Source organism: Chiloscyllium plagiosum, unplaced genomic scaffold, assembly GCF_037043375.1.
Source record: "Chiloscyllium plagiosum isolate Xiang-an unplaced genomic scaffold, Cpla_swu_hap1 HiC_scaffold_12, whole genome shotgun sequence".
NCBI classification, from domain to species: Eukaryota; Metazoa; Chordata; class Chondrichthyes; order Orectolobiformes; family Hemiscylliidae; genus Chiloscyllium; species Chiloscyllium plagiosum.
Genome location: NW_028270150.1, coordinates 69,148,748 through 69,168,599, shown reverse-complemented (window position 1 = coordinate 69,168,599; position 19,852 = coordinate 69,148,748). Strand labels below are relative to the sequence as shown.

The 19,852-nt window shown below is 40.5% G+C and overlaps 1 protein-coding gene across 3 annotated transcripts in view; it reads right to left on the bottom strand.

Moving 5' to 3' along the window:
* The window catches only part of LOC122555492 (uncharacterized), an 81,668-nt gene that overhangs the window by 28,513 nt on the left and 33,303 nt on the right, over positions 1-19,852 (bottom strand). For all 3 annotated transcript variants that reach the window (XR_015758904.1, XM_087992888.1, XM_087992889.1), the window contains exons 4-8: positions 15,184-15,268; positions 11,712-11,887; positions 8,257-8,488; positions 4,547-4,667; positions 597-685 (exon numbers count right to left, since the gene is read on the bottom strand). Coding sequence is in view for 2 of the 3 variants with exons in the window: in XM_087992888.1 (XP_087849014.1) it covers positions 597-685; positions 4,547-4,667; positions 8,257-8,488; positions 11,712-11,887; positions 15,184-15,268 (703 nt within the window). In the remaining variant the exon portion in view is untranslated. The remainder of the gene's footprint in view (positions 1-596; positions 686-4,546; positions 4,668-8,256; positions 8,489-11,711; positions 11,888-15,183; positions 15,269-19,852) is intronic.

Below are 19,852 nucleotides of genomic sequence, written 5' to 3'. Positions count from 1 at the left end.
CTGATCTAACACTGCCTGTATGCAGCCATTCTTAATTCACATTCTCACTAAAAGTGTTCATCAAAAGGCTCAAATGGCTTAACTGCCTCATGTTCTTGTATTATGTTCTCTTTTTGTTTGTTAATGGAATGTGAGCATAACTGGCTGGCCCAGTATTTATTGCCCATTCCTAGTTACCCTTGAGAAAGTGGGAGTGAGCCATTTGTCCTGTTCTTCTTAATGCTGGTCTTTTTTTCCTTACTGTGATCTCAGATCTCCAAAACTCAATCCAAAATATTAGTTCTTGAAAACTAATTTCACCCCAATTCACCCATCACCATTGTGACAGATTTGCCCACAAATGAGCAAATACCAGAGTTGTGTTACATTTTGTTTGGAAATAGTAAAATGTAAATATGACACTAGACTGGAACTCTGACCTAGCTATAATTGGTTAAAATAATATAATCTGATGTTCACCTCTTCTTTTCCCACTCATGTATTATACTGCACATAAAGAACGCTTAAACAGCATAAGTTAATTTTCTGTGAACATCTTTACTTCCTGTCTTAGCCTTCAAAACAGTAATAACTGATGTTAAGCAATAGTAATTTACCGTCCCATGTTTGTAGCCCTTGATCAAAGGTCACTTGCTCACTCGATTTGTTTGAACCACTCCTCTCTTCAATATTGAAATATTCAAATCTGTACAACAAGTTTGAAAACAAATCAAGATAGTAAATTTGTCTGCAAATTAAAATAAGCAATTTACATCATCCTTGTAAGGCAGTTGAGCACAATTCTGTTGGCCCTTGATGTAGCAAAAGCATATCTTGAGAGACAGGACACTTAAGCTGATACTGTGTGCAGACTTATCCACTTACCCTCCCACTACTCTCTGGGCACTGCCAACTGCAATCAGTTCTCAGATATGAGCTGACAGTAGCCCAGCTTCTTGCAGTCAGTCAGTCTGCAGGTCAAAACTCTGTCCAACAACAAAGAATGACAATCCTTCTCCTCTTATCAATGTTAAGAGGCACCCAGAGTAAGACTGAGAGAAAACAGGATATTGAAAGTAGTAATTTGTGAACTGTGGGTGAATTTTTAAGTTCCTGACCCCACTCTCAGTTAGGGAGCCTGAAAACCTTTGAAAATCCTAGATATTTCAGCAGTTTATCAGTGGCTTTTTAATCTAACCACTACATCTGACTTCTGGATTTCCTGCCTAACTCCTCAAGAGGAGTAGGTTGGAAGATTGATAGATGTCTCCCATTGGGCCAAGAGGCTGCAGAACTGGAGACATAAATTTACCAAGGCAAAATGACGATTCTGCACATCTGCAGACTGGAGGAAGAAGCCAGTTTCTGAAAAGAGGCACTCGAACACGCTTACTGTACCTTAGCAAGCCCTCTTCTGCACTTTGTGATAATGACATACCCAGCACCCATCCCTCTGTATCAAGTTACCTCTTCACATCCAACAATGACACTCACCAAAAACTCAATGCAGGCTTACACCTATCCGCCTCACAGTGATCTTCCATACATCTTTCCATACTCTCAAAACATTCTACTTTGAATGTTCTTGAGTTTCCTCTTTGTTCTTCTTCTTGCAAACAAAGAGCCCAGAATACAAGAAAGGGGCAAAAACCCAGAAATGATGCTCTAGTAATCTCTACTTTGGCACGTATTGAGGTGGTGATGAATCGAAGCTAGTTTAAGGATACTTGGGCCTTTGACAATGCAAGGAATGAGTTTGCTCAGCAACCTGGAGACAAAATTCAGTGTCACATAGCTAAGAGACATATACCATTAAACATGCTGACTTACTGTCTGAAGTCCATATTGTTCCAGCACACATTCATAGAGTCATACAGCACGGAACCAGATATCCCAACCCAATCTAGTCCCACCTGGCCCATATCCCTCCAAACCCTTCCTATTCAAATGCCTTTTAAATGTTGCAATTGTACCAGTCTCCACCACTTCCTCTGGCAGCTCATTTCATACATGTACTATCCTCTGTGTGAAAAAAATTGCTCCTTAGGTCTCTTTTATATCTTTCCCCTCTCACCCTAAACCTATGCCCTCTAGTTCTGGACTCCCAGACCCCAGGGAAAAGACTTTGTCTATTTATCATATCCATGCCCCTTATGATTTTATAAACCTCTATAAGGTCACCCCTCAGCCTCCGATGCTCTAGGGAAAATAGCCCCAGCCTGTTCAGCCTCTCCCTATAGCTCAAATCCTCCAACCCTGGCAACATCCTTGTAAATCTTTTCTGAACCCTTTCAAGTTTCACAACATCTTTCCGATAAGGAGGAGACTAGAATTGCACGCAATATTCCTACAGTGGCCTAACCAATGTACTGTACAGCCACAACGTGACCTCCCAACCCCTGTACTCAATACTCTGACCAATAAAGGAAAGCATACCAAAAACCTCTTCACTATCCTATCTACCTGCGACTCCACTTTCAATGAGCTATGAACCAACATTCCAAGGTCTCTTTGTTCAGCAACACTCCCTAGGACCTTGTCATTAAGTGTATAAGTCCTGCTAAGATTTGCTTTCCCAAAATGCAGCACCTTGCATTTATCTGAATTAAACTCCATCTGCCACTTCTCAGCCCATTGGCCCATCTGGTCAAGATCCCGTCCTAATCTGACATAACCTTCTTCGCTGTCCACTACACCTCCAATTTTGGTGTCATCAGCAAACTTACTAACTGTACCTCTTATCCAAATCCTTTATATAAATGATGAAAAGTAGTGGACCCAGCACCAATCTTTGTGGCACTCCACTGGTCATGGGCCTCCAGTCTGAAAAACAACCCTCAACCACCACCCTTCTACCTTTGAGCCAGTTCTGAATCCAAATGCAACTTATGAGATCTCGCAACATAGAAAATAGGAGCAGGAGTCAGCCATACGGCCCTTCAAAACTGCTCCACCATTCAATATGTTTGTAGTTGATCATCCAACTCAGTACCTTATTCATGCTTTCTTCTATTCTCTTTAGCCCTCAGAACTTTAAGGAGCTCAGGGTATTCTAATTCAGGTCTATCATCCCTCACAGCATTCATAGTTGTTGCCAGAGGAGATTATGAAGATTCTTCAGAGGTGTTCACTAACTTTGAGGACACAGTGCCTCATACCACCCTCGAGCACCTGGATTATCACATTAGAGAAGCACAATGCACACGCAAAGAGGACCAGTGCTGGAGGTAGGTAAAACAGTGGAGGGTCTCTGTTGGAGTGTGTAGGATCCTCCAAACACTGCTCTGTTGGACACAAATGCTGAGCCCCTAGGGCTATCAATAGATTGGACAATTCTAGAGCAGCAGTTTGACTTCAGCAGGGAAATGAGCACACACCTGCACAATGATATTTTTGGCTACAGATGAGCTCAGCATTGTCAAACATTGCTTTGGCCACATGGCACGTGCAATTAACACAATTCTAGAAATGTTACCAGCAGTTCCTGGATATGCCAGTCAAAAAAATTAAATGCAGTCACAGGACATCACAGGCTGACCTGATCCACATGCAAATGTTAGAAACCACTGAACAGTAAGCTCTGAGCTTCCAGAGGCACTGGCACTCATTCATGTCTAGATGGCGTATCCTGTGCCTTTATATCTGTCTTTTGTTGCAGTACCAACAACTGGCAGCTTGTGGTATTGTACCGCCAACCAATCCTCTTTGCTGAATTAAATTATCTCATTATTTGTGGTAGAAGATAAGCCACTACCAAGTCTTAATAAGAAAAGGCACTGGTCTTAACAGAAAGGTATAGTTTATTGCAGGAAAGTAATAGATACGAGTTACATTAACTAAGTCAGCATAATTATCAGGAAGTGTAGATGACATTGGGATCTTGTACTCAATTGCTTTTTCAGTGTGACATGAGATTGGTTTAATACAATGCCCCTTCAGTGTTGATACCTTTGGCACCATGACTTTGTATAACAATATGCTGCACTGACAAACCTCATCTGCTGTGAACTGGAGCTCTGTGCTCAGTCCTCATCCTGGTACAGCAATAATTGAGGAAAACGCTACCCCTGTACTTCATTAGTGGTCGATGGTCGATCTAGTTAATCCCTCCCCTGCTGATTTGAAATCTAATCATTAGGAAGATAGATTCAAAATGGTAGCAATGACTTCCAAAGTGGGAATATCACATACTTAGAGCCAGTCGGCAACAAGTGTCTTTCACTTAGAAAAGTATTCAAATCATAGCTTGCTTGTCTCTTGCTCAGCCATGTCTCCTTGACGTCTGTGATAGATTCTGGGAAAGTTATGCACTTCCCTTTAATGTCAAAATCAGTGTTAAAGAAGTGGCTTATGAACAGTCAACATGTTTCAGTAGCTGGTTGTACCCTTCCCATCAGGATTTTGTCTGCATGCTTAAAGGTAGAAGTCAATGGGTTCCTCCTGGCTCCCTCACATGCTGATAATTTCAAAACTTTGAACCTGCTGACTACACACAAATCCATTTGCTTGGTCAAAATTCTTTCTTTCTTTCCATAGACCATACCATAAAAATACGTTCTCTCCTTACTTGAACTGTGAAGACAGAGATGCTCCTTGTGACTGGAATGGAAGAGAAGACCTTTTCTGTTTGTCAGTCTCCTGTTGTTTCTTAGGTAGGTCCAACTTCTTTGGAGATTTTGCACCACTACCTAGAAATCCAAAGACACCTAAATTATTCACCAGAAGATGAGTGGGATTCCAGAAAGTTAAAACAGTGGAGATGTAATAATACAAAACTAATTCAGTCAAGTCACAACCTTTTTATGGTCAGGATGTAAATATTTAATTTTAGTTTGTAGTTCAAAGCACTAATTAGCCTACAATGAATGTGAAATTAGTGCATTGGATACAAGTACAGTAATACAAAATGAAAAATGAACCAAAAGAAATAGGAACTTTAATCTTTGTATACAAGATATGACTCAATTATTTTCAATGATGTGTAGCTAACCACATCAAACATGGGGGTTTGAAATTGGACTTGTTAAAAATCTTTCAACAGAATTATCAATTCATTTACATAAAGGACAAGGGTATTTCACACACAACCAGCAAGCCATATGCCATCCTGACTTGGAACTATATGATCATTCCTTCACTGTCACCAAAATCCTGGAACTGCCTTCCTAACAGCACATCAGCATCAGCAAGTGCAGTTGTTCAAGAAGGCAGTTCACCACCACCTTTGCCAGGGCAACAAATGTTGGCCCAGTTAGTGATGCCCACTTCCCGTGAATGATTGAAAAAAATTATCTATAAGCTTGAATATTTGAAAAATAAATCCTGTAGAAAGTTACCCATAAGCCACATGCCCTTAATTGGACACATTACTTTGCATGTTAGCCTACTGGACAGTTGACAATTAGATTAGGTTACTTAAAGTGTGGAAACAGGCCCTTCGGCCCAACAAGTCCACACCGACCCACCGAAGCGCAACCACCCAGACTATTCCCCTACACTTACCCCTTCACCTCACACTACGGGCAATTTAGCATGGCCAATTCACCTAACCTGCACATTTTTGGACTGTGGGAGGAAACCGGAGCACCCGGAGGAAACCCACGCAGACACGGGGAGAATGTGCAAACTCCACACAGTCAGTCACCTGAGGCAGAAATTGAACCCAGGTCTCTGGCGCTGTGAGGCAGCAGTGCTAACCACTGTGCCACCGTGCCGTCCAATTAAAATTGGCAATGCCTTTACCATAAGAGTCACCATATCTCAGGCAAGGGGAGAGGTTGAGAAGATGAACCCTTTGTGGTAAGCTCAGACTGTGTAGGAACAGTGTAATGCACTTGAATTTTGATAGTCTCTTGTTTTCACAAACAGCAGAGAAATCATGTGTTTCACATTTTTGTTAACAAATAATGTTGAAAAGTTAAGTCATCCTTGTGTTTAATTAAGTTGGAAATGGAAAGTTTGCCTATGAACTGTGAATTTGCCTATATATTTGCAAAGCATTAATTTATAATACCTGGTGCTTCCTAGCACCAACACCATTGTTCTTCAATACAGTTAATCTTTTGCATTTACATCAAAATAACAAAGCTAACATTTAGTAACGTTAGCTTGCATCAGTTCATAGAACTTGCAGAATTTTCTAATGTATAGTGGTTTATAAAATTGTATTAATATTTTGAGATACCAATAATTCAGGAAATACAAACTTCTCAATGCCTAAATTGGAATGAGAGATGATGTGACCAACTTGATAACAAACTGGGTAAGACAATGCAGCACTATGCCCTTTATACAGTCTCAATATGTACTAAGTTAACTGCTCTCAGCCTTGGCAGCATTTCAGCTTGGGGAGATTGACCAAGCTTCCCGTTCTTGATAATCTCATGATGTAAACTACATATACATGTGTGAAAATTGGATGTGAACTGAATCAAGTTTGACTGTGATATCATTATTATCTCGGCTTGTAAATAATGAATAGTCAACTTGGGTAAGATTCTAAAGTGGTGTAGAGTCTTATAAACTATAATATTCTGAAATGATGTTTTCAGGAGAGGAGCGAGCTATTATGTTTAAAAAAGAACAATTAAGAGAAGAAAATTAGATTAACATATTAGATATCCATTAGCCACATGTTAGCCCACTGGACAGTCGACAATGCAATTTCAAATTTTGATAGTTTCTTGTTTTCACGAAATCTATGTGAAGAGCATTTTTTTTGAACAGTAATGTAGAAAAGTTGTCACACTTGCATTTAATTAAGTTTAAAATGGAAAATTTGCCTATGGACTATGAAGTAGCATATATATTTGCATTGAATTTACTTTTAGAGATTTACAAACAGTAATCTGTTAATACCATGTACAATATTGTCCTTGCTCACCTACTGTTTAAAGGTACACCTGACAAGTTATCTTTACCAATGAAATTTACATTAATATGGGCATGAGGGAAAGAACTTTCACTTTTATGTGTCTTATCACAATGTGTCTTTAAGCACTCAGATTTAATTAATAACTTTCTACATAACTATTATAGCACAAGCAAATAAAGCAACCAGTGCATTTGCAGCAAGTTCTCATCCATCACCAGTATGTAAATACTTTTGCTGGTTAAGGTTAAAGGAAAAATGGCTTAGAAATTTGGATCTAAAATGTATATAATTGCATGGCATTTTATTACAGTGGGTCTTTTACAAGAGGGATTATTGTTAACACCTCATCTGGAAGATCTTCCCAGCGATTACTAGTAGCCTTTGATCAGTATAGAAATGTCAGGCTAAATTGATTGTTCAAGCCTTTACTGATTAGTTAACTCTGTAGGCTAGATTATAATGCAGAATAACACCAAGAGTTGGGTTCAATTCCTGCAGCGGCTGAGGTTACTGTGAAGGACTCTCTTTCTCAACCTCTCTCCCTTTGCCTAAAGTGTAGTGACCCTCAGGTTAAACCACCACCATCATCTCTTTCTATTGTTAGAGTAAGCCCTATTGACTGATAAGAGTATGGCAACTTTACCTTTACTACTTTTTAATTTAGGGAATCAATCTGATGTTGTATAACCAAGAAATAATAATTAAAACTAATAAATTTCTAAACAATCTAATTTCTACCATGCATTTAAAAGAAGTCAACTGTGGGTTGGTTGCTAACAAGCTGGCTTCAGAGTCAGAAGGTTATGAATTTGAGTTTTGGTGCAGAGTATGGCAGTGTCGTACTGAGGGAGTGTTGCATTGGTTGGAGTGCTGTCCTTTGAAAGCTATGTTTGTATTCTTAGATGAATGTAAATAATTGGACTGCACCAAGTGCATAAAGTGCAGCAACATTCTTTGTGCTTTGTGCTTTCCTGACCAGTATTTATTTTTCAACTAATACCATTAGGAAATAGATGCTCTGGTCATTATTATATTGCAATTTTTGGGGGCTTGCTGTGCAGATGTTGGATGCCATGTTTCCGATAATGTGCAGGTGCTGGTGTTGGACTGAGGCGGACAAGGTCAGAAGTCACGTAACACCTGGGTTATAGTCCAACAGGTTTATTTGAAATCACAAGCTTTTGGACAGCTGCTCCTTGCTCAAGTGAAGACTTCACCTGATGAAGAAGCAGTGCTGCAAAAGCTTGTAATTTCAAATAAACCTGTTGGACCATAACCTGGTGTTATGTGACTTCTGACTTTGTTTCCTCTGTTACCACAGTGATTACTGCTGAAGTGTCAAACACCCTGAAGATTTTGGTGTTGCACAGACATTCTGAGATAGTTGCATGATAAAATCATACCCCTTTTGGCCATTTCAACCCTCTTTTTCTTGAAGATTTTCTTTGACAGCCATTTCCGCTCTTGCTTGAAATCCCAAAGCACTTCTTTTAATTGACGGTTTTCTTCATCAAGTTTGTGATTGACTTCTCTGAGCTTTCGGGACTCGTTCCGTAATTGATGGATTTCATCCAATAAGCCAAAAGCATCCTCCTCCAAAGTGAGTTTGGATAGATCATAATGCAATCTGTTAATCTGAGAGTGTGAGAACTAGAGTAAATTTGAGGGTCATGCTGATAAACTATCAGTCACTGAATAGTGAAGTACAAAATGCTAATGAAATTCATGGATATGTATATTACTGTAAAGCATTTCTGATTAGGTGTTATGAGTTTTATGCTTATTATCAGATATATGCATTTGTTGTTTTCCCAGCACATTGGAATTTTACCATCACCCACCATCAGATTTGCAGGTCGGGGTAAGTTGGGCATCCTATAATCCCCTGAGTGGCCTTCTCAATAGCCTCAGACAGTCAGCTAAGGATAGCAGGTTTAAAACAGAGATGCGGAGGAATTACTTCTCTCAGAGTAGTGAATCTGTGGAATTCATTACCCCAGAGTGCAGAGGACGCCAGGGCACTAAATAAATTTGAGGAGGGGATAGTCACATTTTTAATTAGTAACAGATTAAAGGGTTCAAGGGACTGGCTGGGAAATTTCAGTTGAGGCTGAAATGAGATCTGACATCATGACGTTGAATGGTGCTGCAGGCCCGCGGGGCTGAATTGCCTTCTCCTGCTACTAGTTCTTATGTTCCATCTAACTGACCCAGATGGAAAGGTAGGAAGGCCAGGAATCCCCACTATTTGATAAATCCTGGCTTTTACTTCAGTTCATGTATTGTCATTAAAAAAAATGTTTTCTGCAATGAAGATACGGCTTTGCTTTGTGCACTTTATTGTCAGAATTCAAGAAAGTTTAATGTGTGGATTATGGCAGTGTTCAAAAAACGAAAGGTTTGAAAACCACAATCCACTAACTATAGTGCAAGTATGAAATGGAACTGAGGGCAATCATTTCAGACTAAACACCTTAATCATACAAAGCAAGAATCTGATCAAGCCTCTAGGTGGAGTCTGTGCACTAATTTAACTAATGCTTTATTAAAACATTACAAAAAGAAAATTCTGGAAGTATGTAGCAAGTCAGTCATCATTGAAGAGCAAACAGATATCTTGCAGTAACTTGTATTTCCTTTACCCTTCTCTGACAGTTGATGAATCTGTACACTACCAGCATCTTTCATTTTTATTTCGTGTTTCCAATAAGCCTGATTGTCTTTTGATTATAATAAATATAATTTGCCTATGATGGATAAATAACACATGGTAGCTAACTGATGTAGAGGAAATAACCTGTGGTTTTTATATGTCACTATTAACTTGAGTCTATAATTTATTCAACCTTTTGTTCTTTTCTTTTGAATGCATCACATCACAAAAGAGGTGTATTTGCATAGTTTCTGCAAAGCCAATAAAAAAATGCAAAATAAAAAAAAGTGTTCCAAATGGGAGTGCAAAGTCAGAAAATTAACCTTGATATACAAGTTTGATCATATTGATTTTTTTTATGCAAGTAAAAAGCTCTTAGGCTACAATTTGCTTGCATGGAAAACTGGTGAGAAAAGAAAGATGGCAACATTAAAACCCCTCCCCTTAGCATTCCTGCCCTGAGCTAGATTTCTGCCTATTTCCCCAAGGCATCTGCTGGAACTCCTGTTAGCTGAACCTTCCCCAGTCCTTGAAGACATGTTCATGGGGCCTGGTTTCCTATCATTTGCTTGTTCTACTGACACTCCCTAAGACTGCTGGATTCTTTGAATTGAGAAGGTTTTCCCAGTGACCTTATCGGAATCTTGTAAAACATTGGTTCTACTTCAACTCGAATATTGTGTCTAATTCTGGGTATTAAAATTTATGAAGGATGTGAGGCCTTTAGGGAGGTATAGAAAAGACTTGGGAGAATGGCTGCAGGGATGCTGGACTTGTGTTGCATAGATAGATTGGAGTAGCTGGGACTATTCTCCTTCAAGATGAGAAGATTCAAGCTGGAATAATGTAGAGAGAACAAAATGCTATTTCTGTTAGTAGAAAGATCAAGAAGAAAAGGACATAATTTTAGATGATTTGCAAAAGAACCAATATTGATGTGAGTAAATACTCTTTTAAGGAGTGAGTGGTAAGGATCTGGAATGCACACCCTTAGACTGTGGTGGAGGCAAATTCAATCACAGCCTTCAGAAGGAAGTTTTTAATCACCCAAAGTGATAAATTTGGAATGCTGTGTGAAGAGCAGGAGAGTGGGACTAGTTGGGACACTCAGGCAGAGGGACAGCATACACATCTTAGAATTATAGAGTTCCTTCAGTATGGGAGCAGGCCATTCAGTGTAATGATATCACACCCACCCACCGAACAGCATCCCACCCAGACCCACCCTATCCCTGTAATCCTGCATTTCCAATGGCTAACCCACTTAACCTTCACATCTTTGGACTGGGAAGAAACCATAGTATCCAGAAGAAATCCACGCAGAAACAAGGAGCATGTTTGCACCATCTGCTGAGGATGGAATCGAACCCAGGTCCCTGGTACAGCGAGGCAGCAGTGCTAGCTACTGTGTCACCCATGGTGCGCTCTGTAGCTCCCTTCTTTGTTGAATCTTTGCTGCTTTATGATTCTAAAATTCTCAACGTTGGCTGCAGTCTTATAAAGGATCCTTGGCCTTTTCTGCAGGGATTTTCTTTTAGTCACTAGTCCCACCATCCACTTTTGTTGTGACTGTGGAGCTCTTTCTGGAACACGATCAGCTGTTGAATGCTCATGGTGGGATTTCACCACTAGCTCAGCATGCATGACAAATGAACCCACCCCCCACCCCTCCCACCACCCCAGTCCAGCTAGATGGGTCATTGTGGGGTGTAGCCAGGCGAAATATTGCATTTTAGGTTTTAACCCCATACAATTTCCTGCTGCGTCTTCCTTCCTGAAGGAATTGAAGTTGATATGCTTCTTGGGTAATGGTGTGAAATACACAGTGACATAAATTGGATAATCGGGCCTTGAGAGTCTGTTTTCCTCTGCATTTCATTTTATTTTATATTTGGAAAGACTAATCAGTTCAAGTGTAAAAAGGGCTGCTGATTTACTTTATTGTTCTAGGACTGTCACCATGCCAGAAGAAGTCCGTACCACATGAGGGGACAGTTCCATGAGTTATAGTTATCAACCAGTTCTTTAACCAAACAACTCTTAACCATATTCAAGATTTGTTGGTGACAGGTGTAAGATTACTCAACAACATCAAACGTCATATTCAAAAACTGATTTTGTTTTATTGCTACAGATAGCACATTAGCAATGAAAGCATTTTAAAATGATATCTGGTTAGTATCAGTAATAGTTAAAACTTAACACCTTATCTTTAAGGTAGTCATTCTGTTTCTTGGCATCCTGCAGCTCTTCAGCATATTTTGATCTTAGTTTAGCCATTTCACCTCTCAGTTGGGAGATTTCCTCATCAGCCTTCATGAGTTCATTGACAGCATTACCATTGGCCTCCTGAAGCTCTTTGAGGTATCTGTTTAGATCCTCTAAAAAAGTAAAGTTGCAATCAGGTAAAAGTAAATAAAAATAATTACTGGCAAAATTGTTTAAAAACACTTCAGGTCCCTTATTTATGGCCTCACATCACCACCTTTGTCGAGTTCAACTATCTGACTCCCTGTACCGGGTGCTCAGAAATTTCCTTCAACCTCCAAGAGCAATCGGAATACATTCATATGTTGTAAAAACTTATTACCTGCCCAGCGTTTGACAAAGAACAATTGCAATAGAAACAAGTGGCTACTAAGTGGAATTCTGGAGTTTCAATACGAGTACTGCCACCCCCAACCACTACCACCAGCACCACCATCACCACCACTATCACTGTGTTTGTTTGGACATTCTTTCCTTTCTGATGGATTACTGTTCAAGTTGCAACATCGAGGAATTTCCAACTGACTCCTCAGTTTACTGATTTGTGGACAAAATCTGAGAGAACTGCATTCAGATTGAAAATTTACTGTTACAGTGATATAAATATTTATGGGTTGCCCTGATATTTTCTCTGAAAATGAGAAAATGGACAGTTTTCCAAACATATTATACAATAAAGGACGAATGAAATGCTCCCTTTTTGGGAATCAGGTCCTGAAAACTGTAAAAGGCAAATAGCCACAGTCTTCTCAGACCATTGGAGAGACAACTGGTGGTGGTTTAACCTGCAGGTCACCACTCCTCAGGCAAGGGGAGGGGTTGCAAAAGTGGAAACTTTATGCTGATCTCAGCTGGTGTGGGAATTTAACCCACGCAGTTAGGTGTCAGTCTGCATTACAAAGCAATTGTCCAGTGAACTGAATTAACCAACCCCCTCCCTAAAGCTGTATAATTTACTGTTACAATCTGAAATCTGAATGTCGGAATTGATGTTACTCATCATCTGTGGTTGAATTAATTGAACTTTAAAGAGGAGGAGGAATGTGGGGAGGATCCATTACTTCACAAGGTCTGTCTCTCAATTTCTAAACTTTAGAACAGAGTCTGTTTCCTTAATACTGAATCATCCCATACTTCAAAATGCAAGAAAATGCACCAAAATACATTTAAAAAATGAAATGTATAGTGGGACAGAATAGTGGGGGATTGCTGGGAGACAGAGCATCAGTTAAATTTGGAGGGGTGGCATGGTGGATCAGTGGTTAGCATTGCTGCCTCACAGCTCCAGGGATCTGGGTTCAATTCCAGCCATGCGCGACTGTCTGTGTGGAGTTTGTACATTCTTCCCATGTCTGTGTGGGTTTCCTGCAGGTGCTCTGGTTTCCTCCCACAATCCAAAGATGTGCAGGTCAGGTGAACTGGCCATGTTAAATTGCCCATAGTGTTAGGTGCATTAGTCAGAGGGAAAAAGGTCTGCGTGGGTTACCCTTCGGAGAGTTGGTATGGACTTGTTGGGCCGAAGGGCCTGTTTCCACACTGTAATCTTAATCTTAAAAAAAACCCTTTTGGGAAAAGATTTTAAATACTTTGAAAATCCATTGCCTCAATAATTGCACTTCTGAACAATTTTGTTTTATTGCTTATAATTGAATTGATTTGGTATTCTCCACTTCAGTGTGTACTGAATACCACTTTACATATGCTGATTATGAGGTTATTGAGTTTCAGTTGTCAAAGTCAACTAATCCTGAATTACGGAATGTGATTTCAAAATGCGTATTGAAATCTGTGGCCTGAAAGCAAATCGCAGACCTTTAGTCAAGGTTATTCAATGCTTTACATTATTCTTTTGAATTGTCAGTTTTTGTTTTGAACCTGTTTGTCACTCTGGGCTATGTGAGTTTGTTTTTATGTTAAATGTTTTAAAATACACAAAGGTCCCGAAATCCCATGGCAATTCCAGCTCACTCCCAATGCGGTTAGTGGAAGAAGGCAAAGATTATTGCAGTGAGTCTCATCCTTCCCCTCCTTTGGAGCTTTCATTCGGGCTGTCACATTGGAGATCTGGACTCTGAATGTTCGGGTTTCTACACTCTGCACTTCCACTGAGGTGTAGAATATGGTTGGCAAGATTGGTTTTCATCATTGTTGGGTGGAAATGGGACCATTCTGGTTTTGCAGAATAGGATCAAAGTTTAGATTCCAAAAGATGAATTCAATTTTAACAAAAAAATGAAAAATAATTTTCCAGCTAAAAAACCTTAACTCATTCCAGATTTCAATCAGACCATGATCTCTGTGCTCATTGACATGTAGTGGTGCCCCATCCAACAAAACAAAAATCAATATTAGTGTAGTTCCATGGCCTCACACCTCCCTATTTGATGACCTCCCCCCCCCCCCCCCCCCCGAGCCCTACAGAGATTTGAGATATCTGTGCTCCTCCTAACGAACAAACAAAAGAATACCTTGGGTACATGATTCGGCCCCTCAAGCCTCCTGTTTTTCAATGAGATTGTGGTTTACCTAATTATTCTGGCTTACCTAATTATTGTGGCTTACCTAATTTTAGTCTTGTCAACTTGTCTCCCTAACAACATCCCCCCCTCCCCCGCTCCCCCCCGCCCCCCCTCCGCCTCCGCAACTCCCCATATCCTTTGATTCTCTTGCAGTTGAAAAAATTAACACAAACCTTCCACATACTAGTTAGGTGCATCAGTTAGGGGGAATAGGTCTGAGTGTGTTACTCTTCGGAGGGTCAGTGTAGACTAGTTGGGCTGTAGGGCCTGTTTCCACACTGTAGGGAAATTAATCTACTCTAATCATATTCAATGTCTCAACCTCAAGTGCTCTCAACCTCAAGAGAATTCCAAATGCTGACAAATGTCCAAAAGAAGAAATTTGTAATCTTAAATGAAACTTGTTTTTAAACTATGTCCCCATTCTAGATTGTTAAATAGGGAGAACATCCTCTCAGCATCTTCCCTGTCAAGTACACTCAAACCTTTACATGTAATATTACTGCTCATCCTTCTCAACTCTGTTGTGTATAGGCTCAAGCACCTGGTCCAATGTTAGCCTCAAGCATTCCTGGTTTGAACTGTAGTAGTTGTGCTTTCATATTCCTGAAGGAAATTCCCTCCTAAAAACTCTCAGCCTCTGTAACTCTCCTCTTTTAAGATGCTGGTTTCTTTAAATCATCATTCTTGATTTCTCCTTCTATGACTTGCCAAAAAGGTCCTCACAATTTTGAAACATTTTAACATGTTATACATGCTAAAACAAAGATAAGCTGTGACTCAGTCAGTATGCTGTCGCTAATATTGGTCAGAACTGAAGTAGTCAATGAGATGCTCCTTTTAAAGTTTTAAACTGGATCATATATGGAATAAATGGAAGGGAATCTTACCGATTCTTTGTTGTAGCACTACGGGTGCAGTGTGATTAGAATCAGTTGTGTCTCCTTTTACCTTGTTTTCAAGAGCTTTGTTAGTCTAAGTAGTTTGAACAATAAAAAAAGCACAATTAAAAATTAAAAATTGCATGTAATGCATTTATTCACTAATTTCACGTATTTGAATGTTTTAATTTAAATCCAAGGTCATGAATTATTTATCAAGTGGCATTAATCTTCAATGAAAATATTAGGACAATTCCATGCCAGCAAACTGGCCAGATAAATAATTTTATAATTGGGCCTGTTCAGCATAATAAAATTAAGGGTCAAAGCTTTATTTTTTTGTTCAGATCATCTCAGCAAATCACAAATCACGGCCTAATGGCGAATCCAGATTAATAATCTCAACTGCCTCCACAGAAAACGCTTGCAGTAAAAGTATAGGCAGACATAGGAGCACATCTGTATGGTTCTGGTTTGCAATCAGTAATTTACTGATTTTAGGTGATTCAAATCACCACCAGATCTCAGGTTCTACACACTGGACTTATTTGGGAATGTGAAATGAAGACAGCGGTAGATGGGAGTTTAAGGGCAAAAGAATCTCTGTGTTTATTTAAATAGAAAAGCTAAGTGTAATACAAGAAATACAGGTAAAAGTACTAAACTGAATTTAACATTCTCAATTATACAGAGGACAGTAATTAAATACATTATTAAATTAAACAGATTAAACACTATTAGAATCTAAACAGTTTTAATCAAAGAAACTTTAGTCAGGCGAGAGCCCCATGCACTGTCACCACCCCCCTTTCCCTCCCTGTTAGTGAAGTTGGAAACTTTGGGTGTCATGAGTTTAAACTCACCACTGATTTTGAAGTACAAAAGGCTATTCCTGCTTGCTATACCTGAAAGGAAACTTTGGACTGTGTATGCCTTCAGTCTGGGTTGAGTCCATTAATGCAGTAGGATGTGGAGTAGATCTAGCAGGTAAGTATATGGTGTTCCTTACTGTCAGGCAGGTTTTGTAGGCCAGTGTTCACCACATGCCTGAGGCTTTGTGGTATCAGTTGGGTCAGTGACTTTTGGAATTTGGCGTTCTTCGTTCCGCTGGTCATTGTCAGTTGCTGTTGGTTCCCCTGGTTCAGAAAAGGCCTGCGTTTGATAGCTCTCAGAATTGCTGTCGGGTTTCCTGTTCTGGAGATAGCTCTTGGAAACAGCCACTGGAGTTAACTGCTGGCTCATAGGAACATTTCTGGGGATAGCTCTTTGGAATGCTGCCAGGGATCACCACCTTTCGAATGCTCTCTGGGTTAGCTCCTTGGAACCCATCTGACGAATAGCTGTGGGTATCACTACCTCAGGTGAGGTTGAGGCCTGCAATTATTCTGATTGTGGGTCCCTTATTTTCACACAAAATCTGTGCTTGCCATTGTGTTTCTGGCATTGCCTTTGAGGTCAATTGGTTTTCTGACATTAAAGAGAATGTCTGAATGGGTTTTGATTCAAGTTGAAAGTTTGGTATCTGTTCAGGCCCCATACTGTCTGTGCCAGGCAGCCTGAAGTGAAAAAGTTTTTTATCCAGGGCTGTCTGATTGTCACTGGAGGGGTTGGATTGCAATAAGGCCATTAAGTCTGTCCAGAGAAACCAGGGAATGGTTGGTGGACAGTGGAAGTACAGTATATGACTACACCTGGGAACCTCCTACAACACACACAAGGGGGAGAGGTTGGAAGGTGCAGGTTCATGTGGATTGACTGGGGCTTAGATCGGAGGCTGGAAGTCACTGCCCAATGAATTGCTGCTGCCTTATCATGTTAGAAATCAAAACTACACAATGGGAAAGAAAGTGGCTGCAACCACACTGGGGGTGGACAGGGTCAGTGTCTCAACCTGTGGGGGAGGGAGCTGCAAGAGTTAGCACCAATGTGAGACCTTCTATATGACAAATACCTTTAAAAATAGAGCCATGCACTGTACAGATCAGAGATCAGTGACCTGCCTAATCCCTGGAGATCCTAACACATTGATTCTCTGTGCACTGTACACCTCTCTACCCCAGAGTTTGCTGACCAATTATTTAGCACCAGCACCTTTGGACACAAGCACCAGGGAAAGAATAGGGATGTTTGACCAAGAGAGGAAATGGTGCCAACAGCTCCCATTGCCTTTTTCTGCCTTGTTCATCTTGCTTCCACTTGCTACAGCAGGCTCTCAACATACACATCGATTCATTGCACGTCTTAAATGGCTGTGAGGTTCGGCATCATGCTGGCACAGTTACATTCACAGACTCAAACAAATTGATGGATATGAAAACCAATAACATCTATGCAAATGCAAGACTTTATATACACATGCCACAAAATGCCCTTTTTTTTGCCCCTGTCTTTCCTTCCTACAATGTTTCAATGTTATTCCAGGTTCTGCAGTTGAGGTGGAGGGAGCCTGCTTAGCACTGAAGCCTGTGGACTTTGGAGGTTTAGATGTATAACCCGTGGGGCATTTGTGATTGGATGACCCATTCATGTTGAGTGTCTCCTAAACAGAAGCAAGTTGCCAATGGGCTGAGAAGTGGCAGATGGAGTTTAATTCAGATAAATGCGAGGTGCTGCATTTTGGGAAAGCAAATCTTAGCAGGACTTATACACTTAATGGTAAGGTCCTAGGGAGTGTTGCTGAACAAAGAGACCTTGGAGTGCAGGTTCATAGCTCCTTGAAAGTGGAGTTGCAGGTAGATAGGATAGTGAAGAAGGCGTTTGGTATGCTTTCCTTTATTGGTCAGAGTATTGAGTACAGGGGTTGGGAGGTCATGTTGCAGCTGTACAGGACATTGGTTAGGCCACTGTTGGAATATTGCATGCAATTCTGGTCTCCTTCCTATCGGAAAGATGTTATGAAACTTGAAAGGGTTCAGAAAAGATTTACAAGGATGTTGTCAGGGTTGGAGGATCTGAGCTACAGGGAGAGGCTGAACAGGCTGGGGCTATTTTCCCTGGAGTGTCGGAGGCTGAGGGGTGACCTTATAGAAGTTTACAAAATTATGAGGGGCATGGAAAGGATAAATAGATAAAGTCTTTTCCCTGGGGTGGGAGAGTCTAGAACTAGAGGACATGGGTTTAGGGTGAGAGGGGAAAGATATAAAAGAGACATAAGGGGCAACTTTTTCATGCAGAGGGTGGTACGTGTATGGAATGAGCTGCCAGAGGATGTGGTGGAGGCTGGTATAATTGCAACATTTAAGAGGCATTTGGATGGGTATATGAATAGGATAGATTTGGAGGGATATGGGTCTGTTTCCATGCTGTACATCTCTATGACTCTAAGTAGACCCTTCCCAGCTTGAATTTGCGAAGGTCAGAAGGGGGCAGGCAGGCTAGAGGTGGAAGGCCAGGCCACCTCTGGAGTATCCTGAGAGGAAATTTCTGAGGGGGATATTTGTGATTCCTCGTCTGGCTGGAGGCCTCGAGGCATTGACCTGCCTCCTTGTGAGGAAAGAGTATCTGGACGGTGTGGCTTGTTCCCCGTCCCCATGTCGGCATGCTTCTGGTCCTGGGAGCCAATGGTTGGGGAAATGGAGTGCAGGTCTGTAGCATATACAGCACATCAAATGGTGCTGGAACTGGCTCTCCATGTAAGCTACCAATCTATCAATGGAGGAAATTGGACATTCCCATGCTTGCGGTAGCTCTGTTCCCATAGCATGTAGCCCAGAGGCCTGTGCAGACAAGAGTCTTTGCCTCCACATACCGGCCTGTTCCTCCCTGTGCATTTGGACAAGCCTTGCTGACACATCTTCTTAACGACTGAGGCATACACATGGGAGTGGAGATAAAATATGTTGGAAAACACTTAATTGTTTTAAAAATGTTCTAACAGCTGATAAATTGCCCACATGTATAAAATTAGTTTCTTAGATCCAGGTCTGTTGTTCATCAAGTGTTTTTCTTACTAATGCGAAAATTAAAAGCCCAGTTACATTTGTAAGTTTTTAGTGGAGTTTCTCATTGTGATGTGGGAGCAGGAAAGTTGAAATTCTCACTGATTTCAATGATGATTGACTTCAGGACTCATTGCTGTATAACCTGTGGTGAAATCTTGAGTAACAGACCCCGGTGTCAGGATTCTAATTCTAATCTATACATCCCAGTAACCTGGAGTTACAATCATTTTTATGGGTGATAACCACCTTCCCCATCCCATAAAAGTACAGGTCAGTCATTTTGTAATATATTTGCTGTTTGGTTTTGTTATTAATTTTAAATAAAATTTCATGATTCAGTGCTTTTTCTTCCAATTTTCTCCCTTTCACAGGTGAAAATTACTGGCCGTTGGTTGAGTCTGAAAGGACATTAACACCTCAATTATGTTTGCCTGTGCCTTGATTTCCAGACTCAATAACATTGTGAAAGTATCATGGATGAGTCTACACCTATCAAGACCTACTTCTGGCAAGAAAATGCTACATAGCATTCAGGAGCAGAAATCCTTCCTCAATTCAAATGTTGAGGTTTATTACTTTAATTCCACAATCAGGTAAGATCAGCTAAAGTGTTGCATACCAGCCATCAGAGTCGGGATCTTCCTTGTCTTTATGTGTTACACTGTGGCTTAACCTTTTGTATGACAGATGGGGTAAGTGTTTTCTTATTAGAAAGTGATAACTTATTAGGAAAGGTG